Genomic DNA, 17,058 nt, shown 5'->3' with positions numbered 1-17,058 from the left:
CCCCCAGTCCTGGGGATCTCTGTGGCCTCAGACACACTCTTTTCAGTTCTGCTACCCTACCAAGCATTTGTTCTTGGTTAGCAGTTTGTGGTTTGTCTGGAGGAGACCAGCCCCATGCTCCCATATGGATGACACTGTTGCTCAGCTCACAGCAGTAGGACTAAAGGAGTGAAGTAGTCACAATCTCCCTCTGCTCTGGGAGTACTGTTCTAAACCTCTGGTCTTGCTGCTCAGTTTTTCTATACTACTATATTTATTCTCTTACAGGACAAATGTAAAAAAAGGTTTTGGAGACAAAACTTGTCTGTAACAGCATAGTTTTATTTCACATACAAGCGTTTTGTCCCTAGCTTTTGAGCTCTACAGGTTTTTTGTCAGGATCCGCTGGATGTTATTACCCATTTTGGAGAGAATCAATACTCCAATAGCACAGAATCCAATACCAAGTACATATACAAATTGTTTCCTTCCATGGCATGAACAAGGCAAACACATGCCAGAAACTATTACTGAAAGGTAAATACATGTTTTCATATATCTTAAACTTACTTAGTAAGTTTATATTCATTTATAGTGCCCCTTTTCCCTCCCAAGGATTACATAATCAGTGGTGGGGATAAAAGAGCAATTTACATTTTTAAAACAGTAACACAACCATTAGAAATTGAATGCATGTTGTTTAAACACAAAATATTGGATAAAGCCACTATTTCCATGATAGAAAACAGGCTAAAAAAAATATCATTTTTCACATGGTAAGATTTTGCTAGCTAAGAGTAACAAAAATAATATATTTTTGAAAACTGAAAATTCAGTTATCAGCATTTACAAAAACCAAAAGGGTACCCAGATCATTACAATGAATAGTTAATAGATCTATTTTCTTAAGGCAAATAATTGCAGCCATCATTAACAGTAATCTATTGTGAGTTTACACTGTGCATATGATTTTTAATTCTTCTACGTATTTTTCTTCCCAGTTTTGATATGGAGCCTTGTTTTGGGCAATGTACTTGTCAGCTTTAAGTCTGATGTATCATTTCATAACACTTCAATTTCTTGTCTCCAGGTTTAAAGCAATGGAAAACTTTGCGCACCTTCCATATGCCATAGATCAGGGACTTCTAAATGTTAGTTATCTAGCATGGATAGTGATCACGGTTGGCACACTCTTGTAGCCTCCTGCCAGTGTTGTGGCGCCCTCTTGGTGAAGTACATTGCATAGCAGCAAAACAAGGACCACTGTGCGCATTCCACTGTCAGTTCTGATGATTTTAAATACAGTAGGAACTAAGTTCTCTTGCGTTGCAGCAACATTTTCTACTCATTAAGACCAACCCCGCATTTTCACACCCAGGCTTTCCACCCTGGAAAGAGGCGGCTGAGATTCTTTGGGTCCATGGCTTGTTGTATGAGAAGGTTCACCTGACCTCCTACACTGAGCACTGTCCCCTCTTCCACACCTTTAAGCTTCTCCTGAAGTCGCATCAGAACACGCTCTGCCACTTTATTAAACGTCTGGTTATCACTGTTGAGAATTTAAAAAAAGTAAGATAATATAAATTGCAGAGCCTCGCAGATGTTCATGTTAGTCACAACCCCCATCCCCGGTAGTGATTTCTTACTTTGATCCCCGATCAGCACCATTGAGACTTGAGTTGATGTCCGTCTCATCCTCTGGCCTTTGCTGCAAATACAAAGCTTTCAAGGGATTCATGGTCCAGTCAAAAAGTGGGTCATACAGAAGCACCTGTAAAACAAGGCAAAAATATGCATCTAAATGAAGCTAGCTCAATGCCCTAAAAAGGCAGGCAAATAAAGATTCCATGTTTGTAGGAGAATCTTTAGACTGGCAATGTTGTTCAGCATGTGAATTAAATGTTATGATTTGGTCCCATCTTGGTAATAAAACATTTCCATTATTTTAGCAATTGGGCAGTTATAAATGTTCTGTCAACAGCAAATACAGCTACAATGAATCTGCTTTTTGAAATACAGAAACTCCTTGTAGAGTTTCCTCTAAGCTGTTTGTGGCCACCTGATAAATGGTAACCTCTAGGTTGAACTACCATAGTGTGTCTTTTGTAAGACTGTCTTCACACAGTGTGAATACCAACTGTTCAAGACAGCAGTGGCTAGGTTGCTAATGGAAACTGGGTAGAAAACATCATACAACTGTGTTAAAATATTTACTAAGGGTGGGACAGAATTTAGGGCCCTTAATGCTGATCTCAGGATTCTGGTTGGTTCATATATACATGAACATTCCCTGAGAAAATAAGGTTCTAGGCTGCTTAGGGTTTTAAAGGTTAACTGCACCACTTCAAAACAAACTGGTAACCAGTGTAATTTGTGTTGTACTACATGCTGGGAGTCTTGATCCCAAGCCATCTTTCATGCGCAGATGTGTGTGCATGCATGCCACATGCTGGGGCTTGATCATGCCCTCAAATTTAAATAATTTCAGTTGTGTGTTCAAATGGGCTCATATGTCAGTCTAACATCTTTTCCTTCCTTAAAACATTCTGCTCCCTTGAAACAGAAAAGGTTCAGAGCTGCATTACAACATTTCATAAACTTCTTTGGCATTTAAACTGTGGCACTAGGAGCTGCCACAGTTTAAATGCCAAAGAAGTTTATGAAAGTTTTTAAATACAACCAAGACCTTTCAGCTTTTCATCTACAGCCACAAAAAAAAGGCTTACCTCTACAATAGTAAGCAAAGCTTCTTGGGAATTTCTCATAACCACCATAGTTTTTTCACAGCATCTAGAAGATATTTTCAGAACAGTTTTCTAAATTATTTTCCACTAATAGTTTCAATATATGACAGCATTTTGTTTTTTATAGCTAATGGCAGTGTTTCTTACTGGGTCTCATTAGACCAAAAATAAAAATGTAACGAACATGGTTTTCACTGGTTTACACTACAAGCTTGTTCAAAAAGCTGAGCTGGTGGAATTCTATTGTAACTTTAACAGTGAAATGCTTAAGAAGCAACAGCAGTTATATAAGATACCTCCTGAAGACTCCTTCTACACCAGTGATGCCCATTCCATCCACTATATCTCTTGTTAGCCTGAAAGGTATGATCTCTGGGGTAGGAAGGATTTTGCCCTGCTCAAAAGCAACACCTGGCAGAGGAAAAGAGAAATGCAACGTTTTTAAAAGGGTTATATATACACAAAAGAATGATATATGATCCCTTGTGTTTATACATACCTAGATCAATGTGCACGAGTTCTGCGGTTTGCTCATCTAACAGAATATTCTGTACATGTCTGTCTCCAAGACCAAGTATGTAGCCAACTGAAAGAAGGAAGTCTCAAAATGAACCCAGAAGCACTTGCCTACATTTCATTTCCCCCCTTTATACATATAACTCACAGCTTCTCTCTGCATTTATTTATTCCCCACCCAACAGGTTTTCCTTGCTTGTAAGGTTCTGAGAAGGTCTATTCTCCTTTTCCAACCACAGTCTACCATGTTGCATTAAATGCTACTCTGGAAGGTCCCCTAATCTTCAGCAATGGTTTTTCAAGAGGAACAAAGAACTGGTGGGAGGATTGAAATGCTTGGGAACATGCCTAAGGATAGAAAATACACCTGATTGCGGCTCCCTCTCTTTCTCCCATTCACAAAATAAATTAATCCCATGTAGTGCTATGTCACAGTGCCAGTACACTCGTGCTGCCATCTTATATTTAAAGCAGCTACTGTACACTTTTGGGCAGCATAAACCATACCATTTTTAATGATAGTTTACGTTTTAATTATTAAATGGATTAAATCTCAGTAAACTTTCACACATGGGTGCTTTTTGAAGATGCCAAAACAAGTGGGAGATGATTCACAGTTAAGTCAACAAAGCAAACGAGTAACATTGGCATTTCATTCCCAGTCAGCTATACACCTGAATGGAAATACCTACAGAAAAGAAAGCAGCCCTCTAACTGCGCCAAAACTATCAGCCCCAACAATTAAAACTTGTCCCCTGTGATCAAAATCTATGTATTATCAACTAAAGCTCATGGAGCACCTTGGAAGAGGAGGACAAAACAGCAAGAGTCATTACATTTTAGTTATTAAATAGATTAAGACCTTTAGCTCTTGTTGAAACAAAGCACTATTTTCAATTTGTCTTTATAGTTAGAAAATTATTATTGAAGTGTGCCAAAAACCAGCCATATTTTTACAGTACCTATTGATGAAGTAGCAACACTGCGAGTATATGCCAGCCGTTTCTCAAACCATACTGCTGGATCAAGAAATTTTTCCATGCAGAAATAACGAAATACAGGTTGAAAATTCTGACATACATCCATAAAGACGTTACATTTCTCCTCAGGATTTTTCCTTTGGGCCTCCTTCAAAGTAAACCATAAACAATTTAAAGATGGGTGTGAAAAATACTTTTGTTGCTTATGTACAGCTACACTTGCAGTGAGAACACAACACATAACATTTATGAAACACCTGCCCTTCAAAATACCAATAGATGTGCAACAATTGGGCAAAACTGAAGTGAAGTGTAGCAAAGTGGACAGTGTGCTGGCTTAAGGGTAGGGGAGATAAAGGCTCAAATCCCTGCCCAACCTATAAAGTTCACCAGTTAACTCTGGGTCAGATATTATCTCTCACCTGAACTGACAATGGGAGAAGGGAAGCCTGGATGGTTTACTATGAATGCACTTCCTCTGGAGGAATGAATGGGGGATCCATCCATGAATGGGTGAAGCCCTTCTTCCACCAGGAGAGGCACATGCAACTATGTGATAAGCTTCTGAAGATCTACGCTCAAGCGAGTATAGAAAGATCTGAGGAGTTGAAATGTCCCCTAATGTAGGGGTCTAGGCTTGTGAATCCGAAGTCAGTCCCTTGGATCAAGGTCCGATACGGACTAAGAAAATTGAAGCTCTGGCTGTCTCTCGAGTGTATGTGTATGAAGGTTGAATGCTGGCACCAGGGAAAGGTCTCTTTCACCCCTTTCACATAAAGTACCCAAGCTTCCTTTCTCTGGATGGCATTGAGGAGGATACGACCCATGGATGGGATGCTCTCTATCTAGCTAGGTCATGTAGGGTGGGTAGTGCCAGACCTGGAATATAGAAGGAGGATAGAATCTGTAGAATTCTGTCAAAAGTTGCTTCTGTTGAACCTAAAGTATCTAACCTGTAGTTTTGGTGAAGGTAGATGGAGACTTCAAAGTGGCTGTCCTGCAAATTTTGGACAGTGGGGCATTAGTGGAAAGATGTTTGGGAAGGCAGTTACTGGTTTGTGGGTGTTTTGTTTTTGATTTCTTAAAATGTATTTTGTGCTTTTTTTATTTATGCTGAAGGGCGGTATACAAATTTGATAAATAAACAAATAAAGCGAAGTAGACAAAAGACCTGGTGAAATGTGCTGTGACGTAATAATTTTATCGTCTTTCTTGTGGCAGCTGTGAAGTTGGCAATAGCCTTTCACTGGCAGACTCACTCCCCATTCATGATGAAAGGTTATTGGGGAAAGTGTGGGATTTGACTTCTTACAGATGTGAACACATCAAAACAGATTGTATGGGTGGGTGTGATGAGAACAGACGATTTTGTGGTGAGTGTTCATAGCCTTAATCAAAAATAAGGAATATACCGCGAGACACAGCATATCATGCTTGGGAAGGATTTGCTTCTGACTCACCATCATTTTCCTTTGGCAATCTATGCTACTATAGTCCTTTGGCCTGTATCGTTTGTGAGCACTGCTGTCAGTATTGATGAGGAATTCACCCAGAGGAATCGTTCCTGTGCACCACTCTAAGACACCGCTTCTCTGTGAAAGGGGAACCACCTTAAGGAATAAGCAGACGTATTAACTGTCATGATTAACCAGTGCCAATTCAAATCAGATTCCTTTGTAACCTTAGTTTGAAAACCCATTTTGGAATCATGGGTACAATCTCTAGTTTACATTGGAAAATGCCCTGTGGAAAGTGAAATAAAATCCCGAGAGAGAGAGAGAGAGAGTGCACACACATGTATTTATAACACTAGCTCCCAGTTTTCAAACTAGTTTGGCAAGGAGAGGAGATGTTGTGAGAGCAACAAGGTTTGTGTGCAGAAGCTCCAACATACAGCAGAATCTCAGGTAGTAGCTGCTGTGGAAAAACTTTGCCCGAGTCCCTAGAGAGTCACTGCCATACTGAGCTAGATGAAGCAATGTTCTGTCTTGATATAAAACATTTTTTTATGTTGGAGATGAAGGATGGGAGCTCAGTGGCAGAGCATGTGAGGTGCATGTAGAAGGTCCTAGAATCAATTCCTGTCACCTCCAGCTTAAAAGATCTCGAGTAGTAAGTCCTAAGTGCCACTTTCAGAGCTAAATTCAGTAATTATCAGAGCCTATATAAAGGAAGCTTCTTTGGCTGGTGAACCCACATCATGTCTGCAACAGGATACTTTGATGGAACAAGAGCAAAACTTGCCTTATATCTGCGGATAGTCAATTTTCTCTTTCTGGTTTCAGTATTTTGCTGAAGCAGAGCATTGCACATCTGGAAAACCTGCTGCATGACAGCATCCTGTCTCAGGTCATCACGGCCCTTTAAGAGATACAAAAAAGGCAATGGTATAGAAATGGCATCTGCTGAACACTACAACAACTTTATGTTATTTATATTTATTTGGAAGTGAGGGAAACTTTTATTCAAAACAAGTATGCAAAGTACTGTAGCAACGGGAAAAGTATCCAGACAATTGAGCAGTACTGTCACGTTATACTTTGTCTTCTGGGATCACTCAGAAGTTTTGAAATACATTGTACATTTAGTAAATAAGTAAAGATATATTTAGAAATGTGTAAGAACGTATTTCCATTCATCCCTGCATCAGGCGCTTATAAATTTCCCACGGTTTTACTTTACAGCAGCTCAGTATTTTCAATACAGAGAAATAAAACGTATCAACTTCCACCAAAGGCAAGGTTCACACCACAGAACATGGCAGAAGTTAAAAACCCAATATTCTACATTCAATTTACAAGTCTCATGGTTTTAAAATCAAAAAAGACACCTCTCTAGCACCTGCAACACACAGAACTTACCTTGACAAGTTGCCTCCTCTCTTTCCCATCTGATCCAACACAGTCTATTATTTTTGGCAGATTAAGGCCTCCTGCTAAGCGAAATTCTGGCTTGAATGACCTTATTGTAACCAAATTTTCATACTTCCCACTTGGATCCACCTAAAATCATAAATACATTTAGGCGCTGCTGTATCATGTTCACCACAATATTACATGTTCACCACAGTACTGATAGCCATTTCTCTGTCTGCTAGAATGAAACATGTGCAGGTTACAGACTCCGCTAACCCAGAAATAGTACCTCGGGTTAAGAACTTTGCTTCAGGATGAGAACATAAATCTTGCTCCGGCGGCGCGGCAGCAGCGGGAGGCCCCATTAGCTAAAGTGGTGCTTCAGGTTAAGAACAGTTTCAGGTTAAGAACAGACCTCCAGAATGAATTAAGTACTTAACCCAAGGTACCACTGTAATCCCCGCTAATATGACTATGTAAGGATTATTACTGAGATAAACCAGTTTCATTTACCTTGATTTCCATGGTGGGTACAACAACATCATCTAGATTCTTTAGCTTGGTGATAGGTTGATCAGAAGGGATATTTATGCCTCCTGCATAAACAACACACAAATTACCTTAAATGCCATTACTAACATTTGTTGCTATATGAACTCCTGCACACTGGACTTCAAACAATGATGAAACTGTTTCTAACATGATATTCTGATATCACAGAAATTATTCTAGATTTTCTAGTGTGGTGCCATCTACCCCTTTGCCTTTCCACTGTGTATCAGACCTTCTCTACTATTTTAACTCTTTTTAATATATCTAATTGTACTATAAATATTACATTGTAAATTGGCCCGTGCCCAAATACCAAAATAACCAGAGTACTGCCAATTTGCTCTGTGGCAAAGGCTGTTACAGATACCTGCGCAAATTGGATACAGTTCACTGGCTAACAAATATCATTACAGTGGTACCTCGGGTTACATACGCTTTAGATTACAGACTCTGCTAACCCAGAAATAGTACCTCAGGTTAAGAACTTTGCTTCAGGATAATAAAAGAAACCGCACGGCGGCAGTGTAGCGACAGCGGGGGGCCCCATTAGCTAAAGTGGTGCTTCAGGTTAAGAACAGTTTTAGGTTAAGAACGAACCTCCGGAACGAATTAAGTACTTAACCCGAGGTACCACTGTATAGCCTATAGATTGCACAGTTAATTTACTCTCAACAAAACATCCTGGAGAAGCGAAACAATATTTTTCAGCTATTTATTACACAGTATGAAACTGAAGGATTATTGTTGATTTTCAACTCCCACCGCAATTATCCCCATTTTCCATATTCTTACTTCTCTCTGACTTCCAGGGAGTCGCGTCCATGTTTGCTAAAGTGATATAAGCATTGCAGAGGGCTTCGACGTTTGCCACCATATCAGCTCTTTCATGCTTGATGATGTTAATTATATTGCTAGCAGCTTCCATCCGTTCCTATTGGTTGAAAAAAGAATACTGGTAAAAGCGAGTGTTTTACTTACAATCTGTTGTTGTTTAGTCGTATCCGACTCTTCGTGACCCCATGGACCAGAGCACCACGCCAATCTACAATCTACTTTAGATTACAATCTACAATCTACTTTAGATTAAAACAATTCAGAGCTCTGACAACAAAGGAAGCATTAGGAAACTGGGCCAACTGCTGGTGAGTAACTTTACTGCAGCCCTGACATTATGAAAAACAGGCCCCAACTACAATACTGTCCATGCAGACACAAGACACTTCCCGCTCCCCCAGCCTAAAGCACCCCAGAAGCAGGTGAATTAAAGTACCTTGTCAAGTTGAGAAGTTTCTTTTGGTGTGGTTTTTGTCTGCCTGCTTCTTGCTGCTTCCGGCTTCGCGAAGAGTTCATCCTTGTTGGCATTCACCAATGCCAAGATTATAAACAAAGTGTGATGTGGATGGTCCAGAGAAATTCTAGCTATAAGCTGTTAAGAAATATATTTATTTAAAGAAAAGTTATACAACTAGCATTCTTACTCTGTGATCTGCATATTAAAGCAAGCATCAAAGGTTCAGCAGCAATGCTCAATGATTCAGTTCTATACTGGACTTCATATTTCATATTTCTATACTGGACTTCATATTTCAAATGCTATTTCTATTTGAATGCGACAATAAACCACGTTTCAGCACTATGTGAATGAGCTTCAATGAATTAATCTGGGTTGAAGCCTGGCCATGGGACAGAATTGTTCTTGCAGACCCTAATAGATGACCTACAGAGAGGAGGATAGAGGGAATGTGACTTTACTGCTGTTTTTAAAAAATCTCTCTTCTCTGCAGCTTTCAGTACCACTGACCATGGTCTCCTTCTAGACTGCCTCCATACATTTTTGCCTTTAAACTACCCTCTGACCCTCAAATAAAGGGTGGTATATAAAATAAAGAAATAAAATGGAATGGTAATTGGGAGGCCAGTGCTATAGATTCCAGTCCTACCTATGAGACAAAATCCAGCATTGGGACAGTGCTTTTGCCCCCCTTGCAGATATCCCCAATGCTATTTAATATCTATATAAAGCTACTGGCGGTTGGCATTAAGAGTATTGGGGGCAACGTGCCATTAATACACTGAGACTCAGCTCTATTTCTACATAACATCTGAATAAGGAGAGGCTGTGTGGGTGCCAAACTAGTTCCTGGATGCAGGAAAAATTCAGCCCTGTCAAAGGGACAAAACCTCTGAACTAGTTACTGAGGACTGCACATGCGTGTCCTCAGGCTCCTTGACCATGCAGCACTAGGCAGGGGCATTTTATTTTTCTCCAATGCTGGGCAAAGGTGTATGAGACCAGGGAGCCATGAGCAATTACAGAGAAGAAGGGAAAAGCTGGACAAAGGACAGAGGAGCTGGGGATGGGAAGAGATGGCACAAAGCTCAATGATCAGAAGGAAGGAATCAGGAAGTTTCGTTTCGTTAAACAGTAGTCCATTTCTGAGCTGCAAAACTGGCTGCAAAAAATGAAATAGCTAAAATCTAACATTGCAACACTGTAAAATCCTTAACACCCAAACTATCTACATGCAAATAAAGTTTGTTTTTGTATTTTGTTTCTGTGTTTGTTTTGTATTTGCATGTTAAATGAATACAGGGCATCATGGTTGAAGATCAATTACATTAATCAGAATCTGATGAAATCCTTCTGCCTTGCTTTCCATTCGAGCAGCTAGTTGATACATCAGCGGCAAGAATTTGTAAGAGGGTATTTTCTTTGCCTCCTTCTGTTAAAATAAAATCAGCAAACAAAAGTAGAAGTGAGACTGCTTAATAATATAACACAAATTGCATGTATGCTCAGATATCAGTACATCACAATATTTTTTTCTACTTGCTATCAGTGCAAGACATTCTTTTTCACAGCAGCACTTTTATCATCCATTTCTCACACATTTTCTCACCAGGTTTTACAAGACAGTACTGTACAAGCTGGGGAATAATCTATAGTCTTTTAAGATGCAAGCACTGTTTCTGACACTGGAGAGTCAGGACCGAGTGCTTCTTCATCCCCTCATTGTGAACTGGCTTTGGCACAAAGATTTGGGTGTATATTAAGCCAAAGTTCCTTGTTACATCTAAACCGGGGAATTCTGACTTAATGTCAGTTAAGAAACTAGGAAAATAAACCAGGGAGGAGGAGAGGAGGGCTTGGCTCTGATGCCTGTTTGCATTTTCACAAACAAACCATGAAGCCTGAACTGATTGTCTGAACAAGGCCACTGCCTGGCGGTATTTCGCATGGATTGTGACTGTGAGGAACCTCAATTCCTATGTATTTATTACAGTGGACGATGAAGCCACTAGATTAGGTAGTTTTGTGGTGTATCCATTACATTACTCCTGTTATTTATAACAATCCTGACATAAGTAAGGAATGATAAGGTAAAAGAGGACTCTGGGGAAAAGAAGCAGAAAGCAGTAATGAAAGATACTACTTCAAAGAGAGACTGATGGTGGGTTGATTCACTACATGTTGCACCTACTCCAAGAACCCAGAGTGCTGGCTGTGGCGGGTGGGGGAGAAAGCGAGAGTATGCAAGCTACAATGGTCTGGGTTCAGAGGAACTTCCCTGTGAATAGAGGCTACGTAAGCTGGGAAAACAAGAAAACTTTCCACTCACTCGCCTCTGCGCCTGCTAGATATGTATGTATGGAACAGGTATGCATAGGGCCTAATCATGTAAAATCCAAGGTACATGAACTGTACAACTGATAACCCACACGATCTGAGACTTAAATGTTTTAGATTTTACATGTGGAAAAATGCACCCACGCATAGACATCCAGTGCAATTTGCTCCCCAACCTTATATTTTACTTCACTACAAAGAGGGAATGTATACACAGATGTAATAAAGTTGTATCTTTGTATACACAGAGGCAGTGAAGTTACGGTGAGACTAACCTGAATCATCACATTGACTTCATAAACACCAGAGTTCTCAAGCCAGAGAGAACAGAGTCGAAAGATCCACATGTCATGCTCCTCCCCACTCAGTAAACAGTTAATGTAGTTCTCAACAGCTTTGCATAAGAAACGTTTGCGATCCTCTCTCAGTGCGCGAATTGCACCTTCATCAAGTTGCAGTTCCCGCTGAACTCTGACTGTGTATCTTAACAACAGAAATTTAGAAATAAGACTACAAATCTAAAATTCATTTACTTATATGCTGACAGACACTGACTTTATAAAAAAGAGAGAGCCTGGGTTCTCCTCATTCTCAGTACTTGATCCAATGATTACTTCTATTGGTTTACACAATAAAATGACAGAAGCAGGAAAACTCCTAAGATAATGCTTCATTACTAAGAACATGCTCACTGTTCCCCAAGAATATACATGCCAAAATATAGGTAGATGAACCCCAACCAGCTGACAAACCTGCCTTAACTTACTTACTACGAATTGGTGGCATAACATACCTCAGTTAGAGAGGCCTACCTGTTTGTAGGAACTTTGTGCTGCTTTAAGAGGCCAACTTCTTCCTTGGCCTTCCTCAACAAAGCTTGCTTGTTTTCAAACTCTGATGATTTCATGTAGTTCTCAATTCTTTGATACTGAGTGTCCGAAAAACGAGCAAGGGACAGAAAAGCCTTCATCTTTCCACTTTTGAGTTCGGTGCTGCTATCATCGTTTTGGTTCCCAACAGCTGTTACTGCCTAGAACCAAATGTTATAAAAACGATAAAACAACAGCCTGGCCATTAAACAACCACCATTTAATGAGTAAGCACGCAAATAAGATTTCAGAAATATTTGCAGAAGTTGTTTACCTTTTCCAAGTAATTCTGCATAATGACTGTCGGGTTTTCTAAGCATGTCTCTGCTAACCAGCTTCCACACAACCTCAGACATTCTGTGTAAATCAATCGCAGACTTGGGTCTTCTTTAACCTTAGAAGAATATAATCATGCAGGTCAGACATACTCACTTGTATATAAAGTGACCTCTCCCCAAGCACTCTTTTATGTTGAATTCCCCTTTCAGTTAAGGTTTTCTGCATATGTTTTGGCCCTTCACAAATACAAGTATGTCACATATGTTGCTCTTGTGTTTCTTCAAAACAAAACAGGAATTTAAACAATGCTGCTACTGTCAAGCTGACATAGGACAAAATGTACCATGTCATCTTCATCCAGTTTCTTAATCATCTCCTTTAGGATACTCAGCGCTAAGCTTTCTTCCTTTTTAGCCCAGAACACTTGTGCTTCCTCCAGCTGCCACACACATACCCCATGTCCAGCCGGACTGAACTGTTTGATTTGAAACACTGCTCTTTCTGGAAGCTGGAAAACAAAATGAAGCAAAAAAAATTTATCTTAAGTTTTGAGATATCATCCATTTCTTCATATTTCTAGAATCCAGTGAAATCTGATACCAACTGTACCTTGTTACAATTACATCCCATCCCTGATCTAACTGCATGTTCATGTACTTAAATCTTCCAAGAATGATTCAGTATGCAAATCCTATTGCTGGAATGAAATTATAAGCCACAAATAGTTTGTCCTACATTATATGGCTGCAATTTAAGATATGGGATCAGAGTACAGGGGAATCTAGATCTAGTACTATTAATCAAATAATTGCATATGGAAGACTGAGCCCAAGATAACAGTATTTAGCCTTAAAGGATCTATTAATTTTATGGCTCATGTAGTGAATTTATGGTTGTGCTCAAATTCTTACACCAGAAACAGTGTACTGCAAATCACTGATCACAGATTAGTATATTCTGAACCTTCCCTTTTACGCCTCATAACCAGAGGGGCTATAGAATGATAAATGGAATGATTTCCACTCACTTTCACTCCTAAATATACTTTCAATTTGTACAGCACAATTAATGAATAACACACTAAGGCTGGAAGCTATTTAGGTGAATTAATCCAGAATAGGAACCTGTGGGCATGTGCAAGTGGTGTCCAGCTTTGAGTAAATAGAAATATATTCAGGCCTATAATTGTATGCTATATTATTTCACAGAAAGGACAACTTATTGATCCACTAGAAAGTTTTAAACTACCAAAAAAGGAAAGAGAATTTGCAACTGATGCAATAACAACAACAAAATTATGCACTTCTTTTGGGGAATTCAAGAAGGTGACTATATCATGCTGCTGCTCCATAGCTCTTAGTATTGTTAAGGTGCCTAATTGCCAATCGGGCATACTGCAGAAAATGAGAAAATGCACTTGCCAAAATACAATGGCTTGACTTTCACATTTAAATATTTTTTTGTTTGTTTCCAGGCTAGCAAATGTGACTATAGGACACAAGTAGTGTGTTCTTGAAGCTACAAACATGAGTCTGACCAAACTGCGGGAGGCAGTGGAAGACAGGAGTGCCTGACGTGCTCTGGTTCATGGGGTCACGAAGAGTCGGACACGACTAAACGACTAAACAACAACAGCGTGGTAACAAGACTAGAGAATTATAATTTCCTAATACATCTTGGAGAAGGCCTGGAGTACCTCTTTAAAAATAATAACATCAATCTATACTTAATATAGCAAATCCGTAAGGGAGAACATATGGACTGAATTTTAAGGATTTATTTACCTGTGTGTTTTTTGCCACTCGAGCCAATCTGGACAGCTCCACCAGGTGTTTTGTGAGGATGTCTTTGATGCATTCCCTTTTGGCATTCTCAGTTTCCTTCTCCAGAAGGATCTTCAGAATTACTGTGCGGAGAGCCATGATAGGTTCCTGAAAACTAAAGTCGCTGTCTTGGAGAAGCTGGGACTGTTTCTGCCACTTCAGATACGTACAATTCAGCTGGCTGGCAGTAAAAGATCTGAAAAAAGAAAGCATATGGAAGTGCGTGAGGAATTCTGATTCAATTTTAATAAAGCTGCTTCACGTTGAGTCAGATCACTGAGTCTATTTAGTCCAGTATTGTCTACACTGGCTTGCAGTGGCTCTTTGGGATTTCACACTGGTGTTTCTCCCAGCCCTAACTGGAGATCCCAGGGATGTAAGCTGGGACTTTATGCATGCAAATTAGGTTTGCAGTGAAGGAATGCAGATTCTGATTACCCCATAGGAAAAAATTAATTTCCATGGGTGAAATGTGTAAATACATCCAGGGTCATAAGGAAGGAAAAAGTAAAGCATTGGCTGGAAAAGAAAAGTACCCAGAGAAAAGTTGTCCTATGCATTCCAACTCTCCAATGGTCTGCAGTCTGCAGAGTGTAGGCAGCAATGAATATACAGACTCAAGGCTGCCTTTAGACAGCTCTTCTACTTCCTTGACTCTGCAAATATAAGAAAAAGATCATTGTAACTTCTGATACCTGCCAAAGCAATTTCAAATCCCACTACACAGTGAGCAGAAGTCAGAAAGGATATCTTGTCAAGCAGCACTTAATAGAAACAGACATTACATATAGCTTCAACTGAAAATAAATCTGACTGTAACACATGCCTACAATTAAAAAATGTCTTGACTCCATCAAAAGATAAGAGAATTTTCTGATCTACAAAATAAGGGGCATATCACACTACATGTAAAAAGGCAAGTAGCTCCTCTGCAGCATCCAACCTTCTTATCTGCTTAAGCCTTATCTCTAATCTTCAAAATGCACTTCTTTCAAAAGTTTCAAATTGCTATGTTATGCCTTACATAAATTGCATTAAAATCCATGGAAGCTGCATACATTTTACACAAATGAAGCACTGATGTATACATCTCTTATAACATAAACTGCAATGTGTTAGGAAAGCTACAGTTTATTGGCATTTTTTTTTTTTTGGTTAATAACATACGCAGACACCTGTATGCAAAGCTTGCTACTTACCTGGCACACTTCAGTCTTTCATAAAAAGTAGAGAATTCATTGTCCCTTAAACACTGTAGAGCATCATACAATGATTCATGGTAGCCTTGTCCTCCAATTTCATCTCTTAAAAGAGAATTAACAAAATTTCTATTTGAATGCAAACACTTTATTAAACTGTCCTTTATAACAGTAATCCTTTATCAGCTTATCAACTGCTACTAAGGCTCCCTTCGTAGCAGTTTTAGGTAAGGGACAAACATTTAAAAATATTACATTTGAAAAGTGATAGTTTGCATTACTTGACGGAAGAGATTTGATCCCATTGCATGTTCCTCCAAGCTGCCTGGTAACGAATCTCTTGCAATTCCATAGAGCATTCTTTGTTCTCTTGTTCCAGTCCTTTAAGGTAGATGGAGAGTGTGTCACACAGCCCGAAATTCTGCAAGGCCTGCCGATCAGTGAGATAAAAAGTTAACATGAAAATGATCAGATTTCTGAAAATGCTTTCCAACACTGGAAGTGAAGCATTTTTACTACACCCAAGTCCCACTTACTTCTAGTCCTAGTAGCACTTCAGGCTACCATGTTCAAGGTCAAAGCATAATATTAGATTTTTTATTTTTTTTTACAGAATTAAACTGTTACAGTCAAAATTATGGACATTGTCATCTAACATCTGGGGGTACCATAATGACTACCCCTGTGAATGTGAGCATTTACGGGGGGAGATATGCATTGCTTTAAAAATTACCTCTATTATTCCTGCCTGCCGAGTTGATGGTGGAAGAGTCGTTTCAAGGTCATAGGTTACTAGGGCTTTCTCCCATCTTGCTTCATGCTCATAAGTTCTTATCCTATCACGGATAAGAGAATAATATTAAAACTGATAACACTTTGCCTTCAGTTAAAATTGCTAATTTCCCCATTAAAATTATTACCTAGTTAAAGGTTGCAGCATTCTTCCGCCACCACAGCCATAGAGACTATCGGGTTCTCCTATGCTTTTGTATATTTCCATGAGAAGGTCCTAGGTACAAGTGAAAATAGTTACTTGACATTCTTCCATCCTACAGAACAAAAAATATTCCAATCTTCTATGGAATATGTTACATCTGACCAATACTTGTCTTTGCCTCTGTTATAAACTTTTAGCACACTTTGATAGACCTCCCACATCCAAACAGAAAGCCCTGTGGGCTACGCTCAGAGAAATTAATATGTTTTCCTTTACACAAAATACATAGAGGCCAGGAGCTAGAGAACCATGGAACTCATAAGGCTCATATCTGTTGAATAGCAACAACACACGACACATAGAAATTTACAGTGGTGCCTCGCAAGACGAAAAGAATCCGTTCCGTGAGTCTTTTCGTCTTGCGGTTTTTTCGTCTTGCGAAGCAAGCCCATTAGCGGATTAGCGCTATTGGCAGTTTAAGGGCTATTAACGCCTATTAAAGGCTTAAGGGATTAGCGGTTCAGAAAAAGGGGTTTTGGAGCGAAAAAAACCCTCAAAAATTTTCGTCAATTTTCGTCTTGCGAAGCAAGCCCATAGGGAAATTCGTCTTGCAAAGCGCCTCTGAAATCGGAAAACCCTTTTGTCTTGCGGGTTTTCTGTCTTGCGAGGCATTCGTCTTGCGGGGCACCACTGTACT

General features: G+C 39.5%; 1 protein-coding gene across 1 annotated transcript in view; it reads right to left on the bottom strand.

Annotated features, from left to right (window-relative positions):
* Nucleotides 1-300: 300 nt before the first annotated feature.
* The window catches only part of ATM (ATM serine/threonine kinase), a 54,232-nt gene continuing 37,474 nt past the window's right edge, over nucleotides 301-17,058 (bottom strand). The window contains exons 41-63 of the mRNA XM_083435945.1: nucleotides 16,345-16,433; nucleotides 16,158-16,260; nucleotides 15,706-15,854; nucleotides 15,425-15,529; nucleotides 14,762-14,881; nucleotides 14,187-14,421; nucleotides 12,746-12,910; nucleotides 12,398-12,517; nucleotides 12,067-12,284; nucleotides 11,530-11,737; nucleotides 10,245-10,349; nucleotides 8,897-9,052; nucleotides 8,419-8,557; nucleotides 7,588-7,670; nucleotides 7,081-7,221; nucleotides 6,464-6,580; nucleotides 5,680-5,829; nucleotides 4,202-4,367; nucleotides 3,223-3,309; nucleotides 3,020-3,134; nucleotides 2,706-2,769; nucleotides 1,626-1,750; nucleotides 301-1,528 (exon numbers count right to left, since the gene is read on the bottom strand). Coding sequence (XP_083292071.1) covers nucleotides 1,348-1,528; nucleotides 1,626-1,750; nucleotides 2,706-2,769; nucleotides 3,020-3,134; nucleotides 3,223-3,309; nucleotides 4,202-4,367; nucleotides 5,680-5,829; nucleotides 6,464-6,580; nucleotides 7,081-7,221; nucleotides 7,588-7,670; nucleotides 8,419-8,557; nucleotides 8,897-9,052; nucleotides 10,245-10,349; nucleotides 11,530-11,737; nucleotides 12,067-12,284; nucleotides 12,398-12,517; nucleotides 12,746-12,910; nucleotides 14,187-14,421; nucleotides 14,762-14,881; nucleotides 15,425-15,529; nucleotides 15,706-15,854; nucleotides 16,158-16,260; nucleotides 16,345-16,433 — 3,141 coding nt within the window. The 3' untranslated portion in view covers nucleotides 301-1,347. The remainder of the gene's footprint in view (nucleotides 1,529-1,625; nucleotides 1,751-2,705; nucleotides 2,770-3,019; nucleotides 3,135-3,222; nucleotides 3,310-4,201; nucleotides 4,368-5,679; nucleotides 5,830-6,463; nucleotides 6,581-7,080; nucleotides 7,222-7,587; nucleotides 7,671-8,418; nucleotides 8,558-8,896; nucleotides 9,053-10,244; nucleotides 10,350-11,529; nucleotides 11,738-12,066; nucleotides 12,285-12,397; nucleotides 12,518-12,745; nucleotides 12,911-14,186; nucleotides 14,422-14,761; nucleotides 14,882-15,424; nucleotides 15,530-15,705; nucleotides 15,855-16,157; nucleotides 16,261-16,344; nucleotides 16,434-17,058) is intronic.

The sequence above is a fragment of the Podarcis tiliguerta genome (genome assembly GCF_965153285.1).
Source record: "Podarcis tiliguerta genome assembly, chromosome: 4".
Taxonomy (NCBI): Eukaryota; Metazoa; Chordata; class Lepidosauria; order Squamata; family Lacertidae; genus Podarcis; species Podarcis tiliguerta.
Note: the sequence above shows the minus strand (reverse complement) of the source record. Positions and strands in the feature narration are given on the sequence as shown.